General features: G+C 44.8%; 1 protein-coding gene across 1 annotated transcript; it reads left to right on the plus strand.

The window, feature by feature from the left end:
* Positions 1-2,711: 2,711 nt before the first annotated feature.
* On the plus strand, positions 2,712-8,351 carry LOC135396157 (dehydrodolichyl diphosphate synthase complex subunit DHDDS-like). The gene is made up of 6 exons (XM_064627186.1): positions 2,712-3,049; positions 3,139-3,281; positions 3,439-3,555; positions 4,661-4,762; positions 6,590-6,812; positions 8,111-8,351. The coding sequence occupies exons 1-6, from the start codon at positions 2,870-2,872 to the stop codon at positions 8,240-8,242; spliced, it is 897 nt and encodes a 298-aa protein (XP_064483256.1). The 5' UTR covers positions 2,712-2,869; the 3' UTR covers positions 8,243-8,351.
* Positions 8,352-14,653: the final 6,302 nt, after the last annotated feature.

Here is a 14,653-nt window from a genome sequence, read left to right on the forward strand (position 1 = left end):
TTTATCCAGAACCGCAAGCTTTGGGGGGGGGGGGGGCACAAAATAATTGGAGGTGTAGCTATTTGTCACAGTAGTACACAGGAATAGAACGGCGTTAATAGATTTGTCTGCCTTGATAACGGCAGCGTGGTTGAAACGTAAAATTATCTGAAGGAACAGCGAGAAGGAAACAGGAAGAGGCGGGTGACCGAGAATTTTCGCGCTTCGAAACGACGTTTCTCGATATTTTTTCAGCCATTACCAAAGCAGTATAGTGGATGCATTTTACGATGCAGTGGGGTAAATCCGACGTTGTCTTTCTGCCCCTGTAAAAGAAGAAGAAGAAAAAACGGAGGTGGACATTGCAAACTTCCCATTCATTGCAAATTTCCCAATGAGATCAATTGGGAAAATTGAATTTCACGCGGATTAAATTTGATAAAAGCACTCAGAAGTAATGGCAAAGACTCCCCCGAGATAACTGGCTGACCCCATAATGCTCAGGCAAACAGATTTCTTAAAACGATTTTTCTTTTTTTGCGAAAGGTGAAACACCCTATATATTCACATGATCACAGTTGTTTCCCAACGTAAAGCCAATATCCATCTAAGGGTACTATTACCCTGAAACGCTGACACTAAGATACAGGTGCTGTCACAGGTGCTGCTATGGGGGGCAGCAGTTTTATTCGAGGGTTCACCTCATGCGTTAAAGAGCTTGCGAATAGACAGATGGGAATCGGCGGAAACCACATCCACCGATTAGGCCGGTTTCATACTAACGTTTTTCTCGTCCGTGTTTTTAACGGTGCCAAAACGGACACATTGGAACCTAGGAGCTCGATTGCCCTAAGGTTCTATTTTTGAGGCAAACGGACGAGAAATACGGTAGTGTGAAATGGGCCTCACAAACGGAGCGTCCCTCGTATTACCGTGCGAAATAAATTCCCCGCATAATTGTTTTACTCACTAGAACCGACTGGTATCTCCGACTGTTATATCTATTTAGTTCTCTGTTTCATTTTCTTCATGCACCCGTTCATCTGTGCCGCATTTAGAAGTAGTCGCTTCATGGCTGTGAACTCCGTTCCTCAGTAAACAAAAACAAACGAGGAAGGCGGAAGTATACGCATTCGCATTTCCTTGTGGAAGTAGCAGAATTCGTCAGGGGATGAATTCAATATCATCCGTTTTTTTTTTCTTTTCTATAATCAATCTCAAACTCAAACTCACTCGCCTTCGAAGAGGACAAAACGTTATTCGTAAGTTATCGATGACCTTTCCTGGTATGTCGCGTGGACGCGACACTTGACACTGTAAGTAATGCCCGGTTCGGGGTCCCCAAGAACAAATTATTTGGCAAAACTAAGCAAGACACGAACAAGAAGTACATAACGTACAACGTACACACACGAAGTACATATTGCCTCGATGGTGAGTCCAGCCGGTAAAGCCCGAGACAGGAAAAGAAGGACAGAGACGAAACATTCTTCAACACAGCTGGACATTTATCGTGTATTCACATGAGCGAAATCCTCACGGAAGGTTCTAGTGGAAGAAAAAACGGAAACACTGCTCACGGAGCCGAAGTTCCGTCCCGTGTTATGTTGAGCGTCCACACGGTGCCTGAATATCGGGAGCGGCGTACTGCGCACTTTAGCAGATGACAGTAGACGACACCTAGCAGACGACACCGTCAGCGTCTTTTCCTGTCGTCTGCTACGGAATATCTTGCGGCTGTGTCGCAGCATATTCCCCACCTTCCCCACGGTTAGCAGTGCACGTGAAGACATGACGTTGAGTGCTCGCGATCACGTGACAGCAGAAAGCTATGACGTGTTTCGCATGTTCCACTGTAGTATTTCAGGGAATGTCGCCCGTGTGAACTCACATTTAATCACAGAAATGGCGTACAATCCCAACAATCTCCGGATAGGTGGAAACTGGAAAGGGAGAAACAGAAGAAACATTGACACAATTCCCCATCGACGGCGACAATTAGATTATTCTGCTGCGTCATCTAAATATGATTGGGTTAACATAACGCCGAAGCACATGGTTACCCAAACATGAAGTGTACACGCACATGTGAATTTCTTAAATGTATGCGGTATAAAAGCTGTTGTGTGACTTCCTTCTCCTCGCGCGTGCGGACACTGGGTGTGCGTCCTACACAGTGACGCCCTTCAAATGATGTTGAGGAGGATAGGAAAGAGCAACGGATCACTTCAGAACTTTCTTTCTTGTACACGTTCATTCTGGATTCCCTTCCTCCTGTCATTTGGAGCAAGTGTTCTTTGCAAACAAGCTCCGCCTCTGAAGAGATAAAGGCAATACAATTTGTAGCCGAAGGTAGTGTCATAATTTCTTTCGCATATCATCAACGTCACCAGCGTGATGCAGTAAGGAAAACTCATCATCAAGGTCGCATAAGACAAACTATTTAGCAACTTTGAAACAAACAAGTAAGCAGAACACAGACACACACACAAAGCACGAGGAATCAATGATTATTCAAAGACCATTATTCCAAGTCCAGGAGACACGGGGGAGGACATTTCAATAAACGAAGGGCGAGACTAGATGATATGGCTGTCCGACCCGTCACGTGATGATGACGGTAATCTGCTCACAGTTAAGAATCACAACGTCGCTGATATTTCCTTTAGACGTTTTAAATGTTTCTCATCGCCTGACACGAAGGAAGAGTGGCAAGTGGGAGTGGCCAGAGTTCGATGGGATTTGCTCGTTATAACAGTGGCTACAGCATGTGAAAGGCTAGTGTTTGAAGTGCTGCGAACGTAATCAAAGGGATTCTTGGCATCACTATCCTTTGTCGTCGAATCTGAGTGACATATACTCGCACGATAGTGACGAAGCATCTCCAAGGATGCTACTCGCTCTCGAAGTTATATTGCCTTGGTACGAAAGACTTCTCCTCTGGCTACTAAGCCTCGGGCCGACACCACGGAACCTGGCCATTATTCCTGACGGCAACAGACGATACGCCAAAAAAGTGGGTTTATCCGCCAACGACGGGCACGTGGCAGGACGGAGAAGCCTCCAGACTGTAAGCCATGTAACATACCGAGTGTGTTGCCGGCCGTGCGGAACTGTGTGACGGTCGAATTTAGTATAGCACTTGTTCATGGTACGCAGATGGTAGCATGGGCAGAAATGCTAGGAGCGAAAGACGTCACCATTTACACCTTCAGCACGCATAACTTTAAGCGGCCTAAGGACGAATTCGGTGGTCTATTTGAAGAGATCCAGGCGTTGTCCTGGGCTATCATCAATAATCCGTAAGTCAAACGATCGCAGCGAACATATCTTTTCAGCCTTCCTCAGGATTCGAATTTGAGCCTTAAACTTCACCGACTTGGTGAATAATTTACTGATTCGAGTACCCTTTTCAGTTTATTACCCCACCCTTTTTCACTTTTCTCATTGTCTCTCTAGGCAAGTTGCTGACAAGAAGGGTGTCAGGACAAGGTGTGTAGGTGACCTCGATCAGCTGCCAAGAAATGTTCAAAGGACCCTTGCAAAACTTGAATTGATCACATCGTCTAATAGAGAGTAAGAATTCACAACTTTGAATATTCGTAGAGGATAGCAATGCAAATAATCCGTGCTTCGTGCCGCCGGAAATACTATACGACTACGTCACCGGGAATCATATTTTCGCCGTACATTAGGACACTCTAAACATGCGACAAATAAAAAAAAGAAGAAGAAAAAGAAATAAGTATGGAAAGTGACTGTGCTGAAGCTCAAACACACAACACACTACGATCGGATGTCGTATACGGCTATTTTTCTTTGAGTCTTGAACCTGGACCTTTAGTGTGCTCTTCGTCCGCTGTATGTCGTTGTGTTATTTGTCTAATTGGCCCCCGGACTCTATAGGAAAGGAAATGCTGCCGTCTGCTCGAGTCCACCGGCCCGCTTGCCTCCTGCTATGTTCAACATGCCATGTTCCGATTGCTCGTGCAAAAACAGCTGTTCTTCCCCTCTTTTCTTCCATCGGAAAAAACTGCCTAAAAGTTTCCAATTCAAAAAAAAAAAAAAAGAGACAAGTTCTTGCAAAACATAATACGTAAATCAATTCAAACTTGCCTAGCTTTGTCGTTCTACTCAGTTATTGCGCTGGTTCTTATGACATGAGTTGGTATGGTATGTCCTAATATTTTGCGTTTTTGAGTGAGACCAAATAAAAGCTGCTCCATTGTTTATTCATGTGGCAAACGCTTGTACTGTTATAAGCTTTGTTTCCTTCAATTATTCCAAAAAATAAAGTCTGATATGCAGTCCTTCTATTTCAGCTTTCCGAAATTGTCGGTAATTTTGCACCTCCACGTCACCATTTTATGCGTTTGCTAGGTCAAACTTAGGTTCGTATTTGGGTACTAGACAAGTAAATCATGCATTGAAAATTGATATTACACTGTGACTTGTTATATAGTGTTCACTAGAAAAATCCGAATCGTGCAAGAATTAAACTTTCGTTACTTCCCAACTTCAAAGAAAAAAAAAAAAAAAAGTCAGCTCTGTAAATTTTGTATCTCTAGGTATCACGGACAGTCATCATATGCAAATGTGTATACCATAGGCGCTTATAAATCAGCATTTAAGTTCCATTAGGCAGTTGCTGCCATGACGAAGCCGGTGTGGTTTGTTTCAGGCACACAACAAACTACTGCATCGCTTACTCTGCTCGACATCAGCTAACGCGCATAACAAAGATGATGGCCAAAGCAGTGAAAGAAGGACTCCTGCGTCCCGAGTAAGTCCTAAACCCCCATCTAACCTTGACAGGCAGTACATATTGCACGAAGGATTGGCATTGTGTACAGCCTAAAGGTGCGCCCTCTGACTGTGCGGACAGGCAGAGTGAGGACGGCACTCCGCAACAAAATCACCACAATGGTTGTAGTACCTCCGTAACCTTTGGGATGTCAGGAACATGTGTACGAAATATCTCGTTCCAAAACTGCGCAGATTTTATTCAAACGAATTTATTATGAAGCGAGCGCTTCGCCTCTATGAAGCGAGAGGGCACTGAAAGCAACACACGGCTGACCAGTGCTGCTGACATCGGCTGTGTTTCAATACTCGGCGCAGGAGAAGCTGTCTGAGTGGACAGCTAGATAGACGCCTTATCGGCGGAGATTTGGAACAGACTTGCGGACTTGGCGCCGCTGTCGCCATCTGCCATGGCCCGTAGGAACATCAATTCCGCACTTTGTTTAAACGCCGCGTAATTCATTAATAAACGCTGAAATAATTCAGCTCACATGTCGATGCATTCTCCCTGCGTATCGTTATATTTCAGAATACCTAGTGACCTCAGTATCATTAGTTAACAATGATCGGCAAAAATGCCGGCACGGCTCATTCATATTACGGCGTAGCCTTTCAAGAAATGCGCGTTTCTTGTATTTTCTTGATGTGTTCATATCATTCGTATATGTCTCCATTTCCTCAGTGTTCCTTGCATTTCGTTGTTCTTCATCCTCTCATATTAACCACTGTGAAATGGGGTAGTGTCCTGTGGCTACCACGGGGAAACATCCCATGTCATCATCACTTCTTCATTTATTGTTGTTGTTGTTGTTGTTGTTCTTCACGTTTTGCAAAACTTCACTCCGCCATGTATTAACCCTGGGTCCTTATGGCACTACAATAAATAAATTCAATAAAATATCACTTTTTGGACTTATTGTTGAACGCCGTAAACACGTCAGACTCGCATCTATGTTGCAGACAAGTGCATTAATTTTCAAGGCTGCTGTCAATGACGACCACTCAGACGCATAGCTAGTCTGCATCGATGCAGACTAGGCGAAAGACGCCTGAATAGCAGTCTAGGCGGGAATTGGAACGAAACTTAACATGGCGGCACTTCCGGTTAGACCGCCAAGTAGTCGACTTACCGGAGTATTGAAACACAGCCATCATCTGGCATCCGACAAGGTTTCGAAGCAGATGACAATGCTGGGTTTTCAGTTTTCTGCTCTCAGTCGCATTTCGGTTTCGGTTTGCTATTGTCATCATTTACCAATTAATTACTTGCGCAAAATGAATGCGAATGTTGTATTCGGTGTCGAAGGGGTGGTTCGTGTTCGGTATGATGCCCATTAAATTCTTTTCGAAACCCTGCGGAGTCTCCCGCACGGACACGGGTGGACCGGTAGATATTGCTTTATGGCTGACCGTGACGTTTCTGGACATAACAGAGGACATGGGAGAGTCACACGATAATATTTTTGCACACGAGAAATAGTTTGTTTGGGAAGGTGACATCTTTCATACATTTCTGAACAAGAGAAGCAGGAAAACGTAGGGGGACATTTCGAAAGGGAGACTATACACCTTCAGGTCAAACGCGCGTCCCTGTGTCCCAAAACAAAAACAAGGCAGCACCGCATTCACCAAGCTCACCACCAGCTCCCGCTGCCCAGACGTCAAAAAGGCAGTATTGACCACCCAATTCATTACCTCTATGTCTTAATTCCTTACAAGAATTCGAGGCACAGCTTGATTCCACGTATTATTTACTATAAAAACTATTATATGAACATTCTATATGAATATACTTAATTGGATGCAGTGACATCACTCCGGGCCTTGTGGAAAAGAGTTTGGCTGTGGAAGAAAGTCCAGAAATAGAGGTCCTTTACCGGACATCGGGCGAGACGAGGCTCAGCGACTTCCTACTGTGGCAAAGCAACTACGCCATGCTTTACTTCGAACAGAAGACGATACCGGAAGTCAGTTTTTGGGATTTCGTGAAAGGAGTTCTTTACTACCAAGTTCGAGCACAAGCGCTAAAGGTAACGGCGAAGCAACATGACAAGGCCTGCTGGAGATTGTGATTGTGTGACTGTATATGTGATTTTTCAGTTTTGGTTTTGTGTGTTTTTGCTCTTCATTTTTCTTTCCTTTCCTTTTCTTCATTCTCTTTTCATGCTCTCCTTTCCCTTTTCTTCTTTTTCATGGTAAAAAATATTTGAGGTGCCGCTACGCACTACATCCCGTATCTTCGGTATCCTATCGAATTTATGCGATAGCAATCGACTACCATAGCTGCGAACCATTAGCCGAGGTGGGCTACAAACATGTACGACAGAAACCCCCAATCACAAACACCCAGAATCAATTAAATCAAACAACTGAGGACCTTTTTCCTGGCGTTTACCATAACTGCGTTCACATGGTCGGATGCGTCGACTAAAGGCCCCATTCGACTAATCGTTAAAGTCGACTGACGACGGTTCACATGACAGTCGACGTCACGGGGAACATTGTCCTGATGGGACAGGTCTCCCTTCTGCAGCATACCGCGTCGTATGGCGTCCCAAAAGCGATTAATCAGGGTCGCATAGCAGTGGGGACATGTAATTTCGTTCATGACTTATTGCTCATCCGCTACAATGCTGTACTTTTACATAAAAGGGAGAGACAGAGGAAAGAAATAACCTTTGCTCAGATGTGAGAACATCCCGAGTTCGCAATGAACGTTACATAACAATTTCTGAAACATTTCACATCTTGAACAAGGTAAACAGGTTTAGAGAAATGTTAATGCGTTAAGGCTCTTGAACTTTTGGACTTGGACTCCACCAAGAAGTTTCTGCCGTCTATGTTAAAAGTTCTTTTTTTTTTGTGTGTGTGTGTGTGTGAAAACAATATACTTCAACGGGACAATCTCCCTTGTCCTCTCTTGTTCGAGAAATACCTTTTCACATGACTTATCTGAGTTTCTTTCGGCATGATCGTTACTGGTACTTGCTTTTGATATATATATATATATATATATATATAGATACTCATGGAACGATGCGACAGCACCAGAGGACACGTGTTTCGCCGTGTTTGCGGCTCGTCAGCCCTGGGTAGCTGCGCATCGTTCGGGATTGGCAAACCAGGGGTCACTCAGCGAGCGATATACACCTGGGAGGGTGACTGAGCACTCCTCAATGCCACAGTGCAAACACGGCGAAACACGTGTCCTCTGGTGCTGTCGCATCGTTCCATGAGTATCTGTTTTTCTACGTTCCTCTGCAACTGTACTTCTGCACTGCTAGGTGTGGCTGGTCTGATTTCTGATGGTACTTGACTGTCTTTACAGGACATTCGACAGAAGCATTACAAAGAACTTGAAGAGTGCAGCGCAGAACAGATACTTCGGCAGAGGACGTTCCTTCTGCAAATGGAGGCAGATCGCGTTGGATACTTAAGAAGGCTCGCGGCTGATGAATGACACTTGTTTATCCTGTTCACTGTACCAGAGCTATCTTTGAAAATTTTCCATTTTTCTCATTGACTGCAGTACTCTGCCCAGAAAGAATGCATAGAATAACATATGCTAATAAAATGTCCAGCTCAAATGAACTTGTTAAAGTTGTTACGAACTTTTACTTGAACAATGAATAATTATGAATTGAATTAAGCGTTCCAAAGATACGATTCCTTCTCTTTGGTTGTGAGCAATGATTATATTTTTCCTGATAGTCACATGTTTATTGAAGCGGCGCCTTAACCAGTTTCCTTTTTCCCGCATGTTAATTAACTTCACATATATTTATATGTATATATATTATTCTGCGTACGCTTCGCGATGTTGAAACACTGTGCACTGTAATTCATTAATTTCCGAAGTATTAGTTTATTTTCTGTGTGTCTTGTGATGCATGTTGAACTGATGACATTGTATGAACATTATGTAAAAAGTTCCGCTCCTCAAGGACGGGGCCTTGGGCACGTCAAGCTGCAAATGCATTTTTTTCTCCCGGAGCTCCGGGTTTAGCTCTTTGCAAAATGAAGATTGTTATTATTATTATGAATCATGAACTTAGTTAAAGAGTGCGAGTAAATATGTGCAGCACGCAATCTCGAACATACAAACGGTGGAACACAGGGTAAGCAATGACGATGCTTTGTGCTGATTCATTCTGTTTTCTTCTATCCATCATCATCATCATGCTCTGTCTAGCGCCTAAAATGTAACCCAATGTGTGTGCCAAAAGAACAGTGGAGGAGGTTGACACGTGTGAGGCAAAGCCCGCAGATGTCCATTGACGTGATTTTTCCGTGGTTATTTTAGGTAATATATAGAGTTTTTCGGATTTTATTATTTTCCGAGGGGCTGGAGCTTTTCGTCGTTTATGTTTTATATCCGCAATTGGGGGAACACGCAACGGCTGTGAAACGACCGACTCACAAACAGATCGAGAATATGCCTAGAAAAAAAGCTTCTAGTTATGTGCCAGAACTTGTAACCAGTGGCATTAGTATCACGACCATCTGGCAAGGTGGACTCCTCGAAATCCTGATATTCTTTGACATAACATACATATCGTCGTCTACTTGCTATACGACTATTGTACTATTCGCAGTCTACATCCAGAGAAGCCGGATTTTAGGATCCGAACGATTGGAGGAGATGGTCCACAAGGTGACAGAGGTTCTGCATATTATTTCTTGCCTCCACCTCCGAGACGAGTAGACCTAGATTAACGCCCTTCTCTACGCTATCGGCCGAGAAGCGGAGTATGTACCGATCTTAGCAAGGTGGACGCTTGGGCTTGTTGGCTCACTTATATAATGTTAGTGAGCCCGAGGGAAATCTGCGGAGCCAGGGTGCAGTCAGGAGTGGGAGTCTGAACGTCAGTGACGTTCAGAAGGGCAGCTACCTGACTGTCCGAATCAGTCGGCCGTAAAAAAGAAAAAAAGAAAAAAAGAATGGAAAACCGAAACGCGCGCGCAGGCGCCAGGGACACCTGACAGATGATCCGGGACACGTCGTTGTTGTCACACTGAAGTTTGAAGGTCACTTTAAACCTACGCTGCAGCAAAAAGCGCGCTCCCCTACTGTGATGGCGCATGGTGTCGCTGCAGTATTTCTCCAGGTGCGCTATTGCGTCTCCTTATCCGCAAGGAAGTATGTAGTTGACGGACTCGATTTCTGTTCCTCCTTGAAGTTGAATACGGCTATAGTACGCCTCGTACAGAGGCCGGCATTTTACGAAAAATTCATTCAACATGACATCATGTCCAGGCCTTGCCCATAGCACCATAACCTCACATCACCAACAACACCAGCCTTGCAAACCATGCTAAACAACGCGCGGGTCAACCCTCCTCCCGCCTGCCACTCAGTTGCCGTCTGATCAGCAGCACCGTCACCGCCATTTATCATACAGCTCTGCCACCGTCTCCCCGCCATTGATGTCAGCTTCCCAATTCGAAATATCATGCAGAAATTACGGGGACCTCACCCTCCCCTCTTCAACCACAAGCAAGGTCACGCGTACAGGAACGAGGACTATGCCCTCTATTACTCAGGGGCGGATCCAGGCCTTCGGTTAGGAGGGGGGCGGGTTCTTTGTGCGCGTAGTGGGGGAGGTGGAGAGGGAAATTCAATGTATAAACTGAAGTTTTTTTTGGGGGGGACGGTCGCTCCCCCCCCCCTCTTAGATCCGCCACTGCTACTACTTCTATTAGTCCAGAAGCGGACAGGACCATTGATTCCCTCACTATGCCGGTGGGTCCTATATTCATGTTTGAGTCAATGCACACGCAAAATCTACGCGCACAAACAGCAGCAAGTAATATCACCTTTCGAACTCATCGTGGATACTTCAGCTTCAGAACTCATCACGGCGACATCATATCACATCATATCACGGCTCATCATTCAACATCAAACTCAATATCCACGGCGACATCAAGCTCAACATCACATCACATCACAGCCCATCATTCAACATCAAACTCAATATCACACCACGTGACGGCCCACCATTCAACATGACATCAATTTCAATTATGAAATGAATGAATGATAGTGAATGATGGCCGTGAAGGCCATATCATTAGCGAATTCGTCGACCTATATGGTGTCGCACTGCAACTTTGCGCTACAATACTCAATGCCTTTGAAATTTAACAGGACTGAATCCCCTTCAGAGCTTTCCATGTACGCAACACGATGTTCAGTTTGCATTGAGAATTTGCGTAACCGAGAAATGCCGAGCATGACATGCAAGCACTGATGGACTTTTATTGGTCACCACCCTGTATGTTGCCAGCCCATTCCGATTTTATAGTTCGCCAAGCTACGTGCTGGTTGTCCGTTAAATTCATATTTACGTATACGTCAGTTATAGAGCCAGGTAATATACTGCTTACTATATTAATATGATATCACAAGTTTCACATAATGAGATACGGAGATGCTAAGATGTTGAGACAGGATACGTCTAGAAGCACATGCCACGTCTTTTACGCAATTATCTGACATAAGATAATGCTTTTTACGTCCGGTGATTCATTCTGGGCGACCTTACCTTCCCATCTTGTATGTGGCTCGTTGGTCTACATTTCAGTGACCACTGTAAGCACGGACATCTAGAACTCACTATGGGGTAAGGTAGGATCAGCGGCGACGCTAGGGCACGTGTCCGGTGTGGAAGCTCTCTGCGTCAGCGCCCCCCCCCCCCAACAATAATGGGTCCCTTGCCATACCAGCATATACAGGTTAAATAACAATATCATACCATCAAACTCAACATCACATCACATGACCGCCCATCATTCAAGATCACATTATCGCTGTGTTAAACGTGCACTATAGCGTACGATTGCTACACAGGCTTAGGAAGGTTGACCCTCCCAACTGCCGCATGTGTGGGTCTCTTGAGGACACTGTGAACGTTTTAGATTCCTGTCGGCGTCATCAGAAACTCCAGGCAACCTCAGCACGAATGAACAGCCGCCCTTTTGATGCAGCGAAATGTTCATTGGGCCCCCGAGCAAACAATTCCAAGCCCGCCTGCAGGCGTTCGTGCAGTCTCTTATACCCCTATTACACGGCCAGCTTTAACCGCTGTTTCACTTTACAGCAGTTAGTCGACCAAACCGCAGTTACCGTGAACCACGGTTCGCTGCTGTTACACACAAATCAGTCAGACCGTTGACGAAGGTCACGTGGTTTTCTGGTGGTTTCCTACGTCGTGCATTTAATGCCGTCTTCCTCAGTTGACTTTGTTGTTAGCTCGGAATTGACGATGTTTGCTGCATGTTCTTATAGGATCCTCAGTGTTGTCTGCGTCATATTTTTGTTTGTGCATCCTTAATTTTGTGAGTTAATGTGGTGCACTGAAAGTTTTAATGAGTCACGGCCTCCTACTAGATAAGCTACGTACATCCGGTGTTTCTGACCCGCTTGTTGCATTCTTCGAATCATACCTAAGTCAGCGTTCCTGTTCTGTTTTTGTCTCTGGCACGTACTCAGATGCATATGTTCCCACATCTGGGGTCCCTCAGGGATCCAACCTAGGTCCCCTGCTTTTTAATATCTTTGTGAATGACATGCCATCCTGCCTCAAACATTCTACTCTACTTCAGTATGCGGATGATTTCAAATTAATGAAAGCGATCTCTTCGGTTTCCGACTGCTTACAGCTACAGACAGATATATCCAGTATACTGTCATGGTGCAGTGCCAACGGTCTCAAAATTAACAGCGCAAAGACGAAGGTTGTCTCGTTCACACGCAAGACAAATATCTCTGTGTTTCGATACTTCTCCGACATTGAAATATGTCGTGTTGACAGTATCCGAGATTTAGGAGTTATTTTTGATGCCAAGCTGCTATTCCATGAACATGTCGCAGCGGTTCGTTCTTCCGCTCTTCGCACGCTGGGCCTCCTGTCATACACATGCAAGGAGTTTCAGACTCCTGCTGTCTTCGTTAAACTTTACAAGTCCTATGTTCTTCCCAGGCTTGAATATGCCTCTGTTGCTTGGAACGCACTTTCAGGTACTGATACAAAGCGTCTTGAGGCTGTACAAAAACGAGCGCTCCATATCATACACAATGGCTTTTTACGAAAAAAGTTATTGTATGACTATGACACACTATTGCAACATTTTCACCTTCACCCACTGGCCACACGTCGCTCTATCGCCGACGCCCTATTTCTGTACAAATGTGTCCATGCCCGTGTTGATTCGCCACTCCTGCTGAGCCTCCTAAACTTTTGTATTCCTCGCGCGGCTTTTCGTAATCCACCAGTCTTCTACGTTAAACGCTTCTGCCCCAGCGATCCAATTACCCGATGCCAAATTCTTCTGAACTCGCTTCCCCCCACATGTGATATTTTCCACGCCTCCAGCGCATTTTCTTAATCAGTGAATTTTCAATCGTGATATTCTTTCCTTTGTTTTGTACAGTATATCGTCTCATTCCATCTTATAACTTATGTGCTGCGCGTAATCTATGTATTGTAGTTTCGTTGCTGATATTTCATTGCATGTACTGCCTGGTATACTTGTCTGTAAATATGTAAGTATACGTATGCGTGTCATGTAGTTTCGTTGCTGATGTTTCATCGCGTGTACTGCGTGGTATATTTGTCTGTAAATATGTAAGTACGTATGCCTGTTATGTTTGTAATGTACCTCTGTTCTTATCCCACTGTATATGTATTATATATATGTCTGTACATAATTATTTGTGCGTTTATGTCTGTATTGTATCCACCGTGAGTTATGTGTATTGTGTGCGCCAACACCAAGGCCTTAGCAGCCGTTCTTGGGCACTAATAAAAATTATTATTATTATTATTAAAATTATTATTATTATTATTGTTTTGAGAGGGGCGGTGCAATTTGCGTGTACTGGTTTCAGATTCAGATCCTTTCAGATACACGATAAACACATGCGTGGTATACTCTTCACGCTACGAGCTGACGCGAATAACAGAGAACATGGCCAAGGCAGTGAAGGAAGGAGCCCTGCAAACAGAGTAAGCAGTGTTTCTGCAGGGCAGGGAGAACAGTGCTGTCCGACGTGTACAGGATGCTTACTGATAGTCGTGTACACAGACAACTTTCCACAGATTCTCTATGTCGCTGTAACGTTTCGTTCATACTCTTATGCTTTCAGTCTTTCCCATTATTGTAGTTGTCTACGCGGTAACATGAACACAGCGCTGCGGAGCGAATTCGTACCCGCTCCCGCACCGCACCCGCTGATGCGCCAACCGCTCACGCAACAGCTTCTGCGGCATGTGATGCTGGTATGTCTGGACTACCCGCAGATTTTACCTGCAACCAACCAGTGGCGTAGCCAGACAGGGGGGGGGGGGGGGGGGGAGCTCGTTACGAAAACCCGCCCACTTTCACCTTCCCCCGCTATTCCTGGGTCCGCCAACACACACATTTTACTGCCAGGGAGCTATTGCGCACACCGCAAGATAAGGGATGCAGATCTAGACTGATTTGTACGTTCACAATGTGATTACATGTAGGCTGTTATGACCAATGAGGCTGAGGGAAATTTATTTTTTTCAATTTGAACTTTGAAAATTGCTAAGCGAACCTCACTTTTTTTCCCACAGAAATATGAAGTCCTCGACGGATAACCACAGACCCGACAACGCACAGTATCGCAACAGAAATACACGAAAAAAATAGTAAAAATTACGCTTTAGCATCGCCTGCTTGATTTTCGCTAAGAAGAGCGCAAGGAAGGTGCGGGCAGAGATGAAAGTGTTCCCGCCTCTTGTTTTACCCTTCTTTCCCCCGCTTTGACCTTGATGCTGGTGACAGCCGTTTGGTGAACACTTATTTTCTCAACGACTCCCAATGATTCACGCGCCAGGGT

Source organism: Ornithodoros turicata, chromosome 5, assembly GCF_037126465.1.
Source record: "Ornithodoros turicata isolate Travis chromosome 5, ASM3712646v1, whole genome shotgun sequence".
Classification (NCBI taxonomy): Eukaryota; Metazoa; Arthropoda; class Arachnida; order Ixodida; family Argasidae; genus Ornithodoros; species Ornithodoros turicata.

What these genes read in the sequence shown, in the direction of transcription:
- LOC135396157 (XM_064627186.1), top strand. Translation starts at nt 2,870, where the DNA reads ATGCTACTCGCTCTCGAAGTTATATTGCCTTGGTACGAAAGACTTCTC. An exon ending in GACGGAGAAGCCTCCAGACT is followed by an intron (nt 3,050 to 3,138) that starts GTAAGCCATGTA and finishes CATGGTACGCAG; the next exon opens with ATGGTAGCATGGGCAGAAAT. An exon ending in ATCACATCGTCTAATAGAGA is followed by an intron (nt 3,556 to 4,660) that starts GTAAGAATTCAC and finishes GGTTTGTTTCAG; the next exon opens with GCACACAACAAACTACTGCA.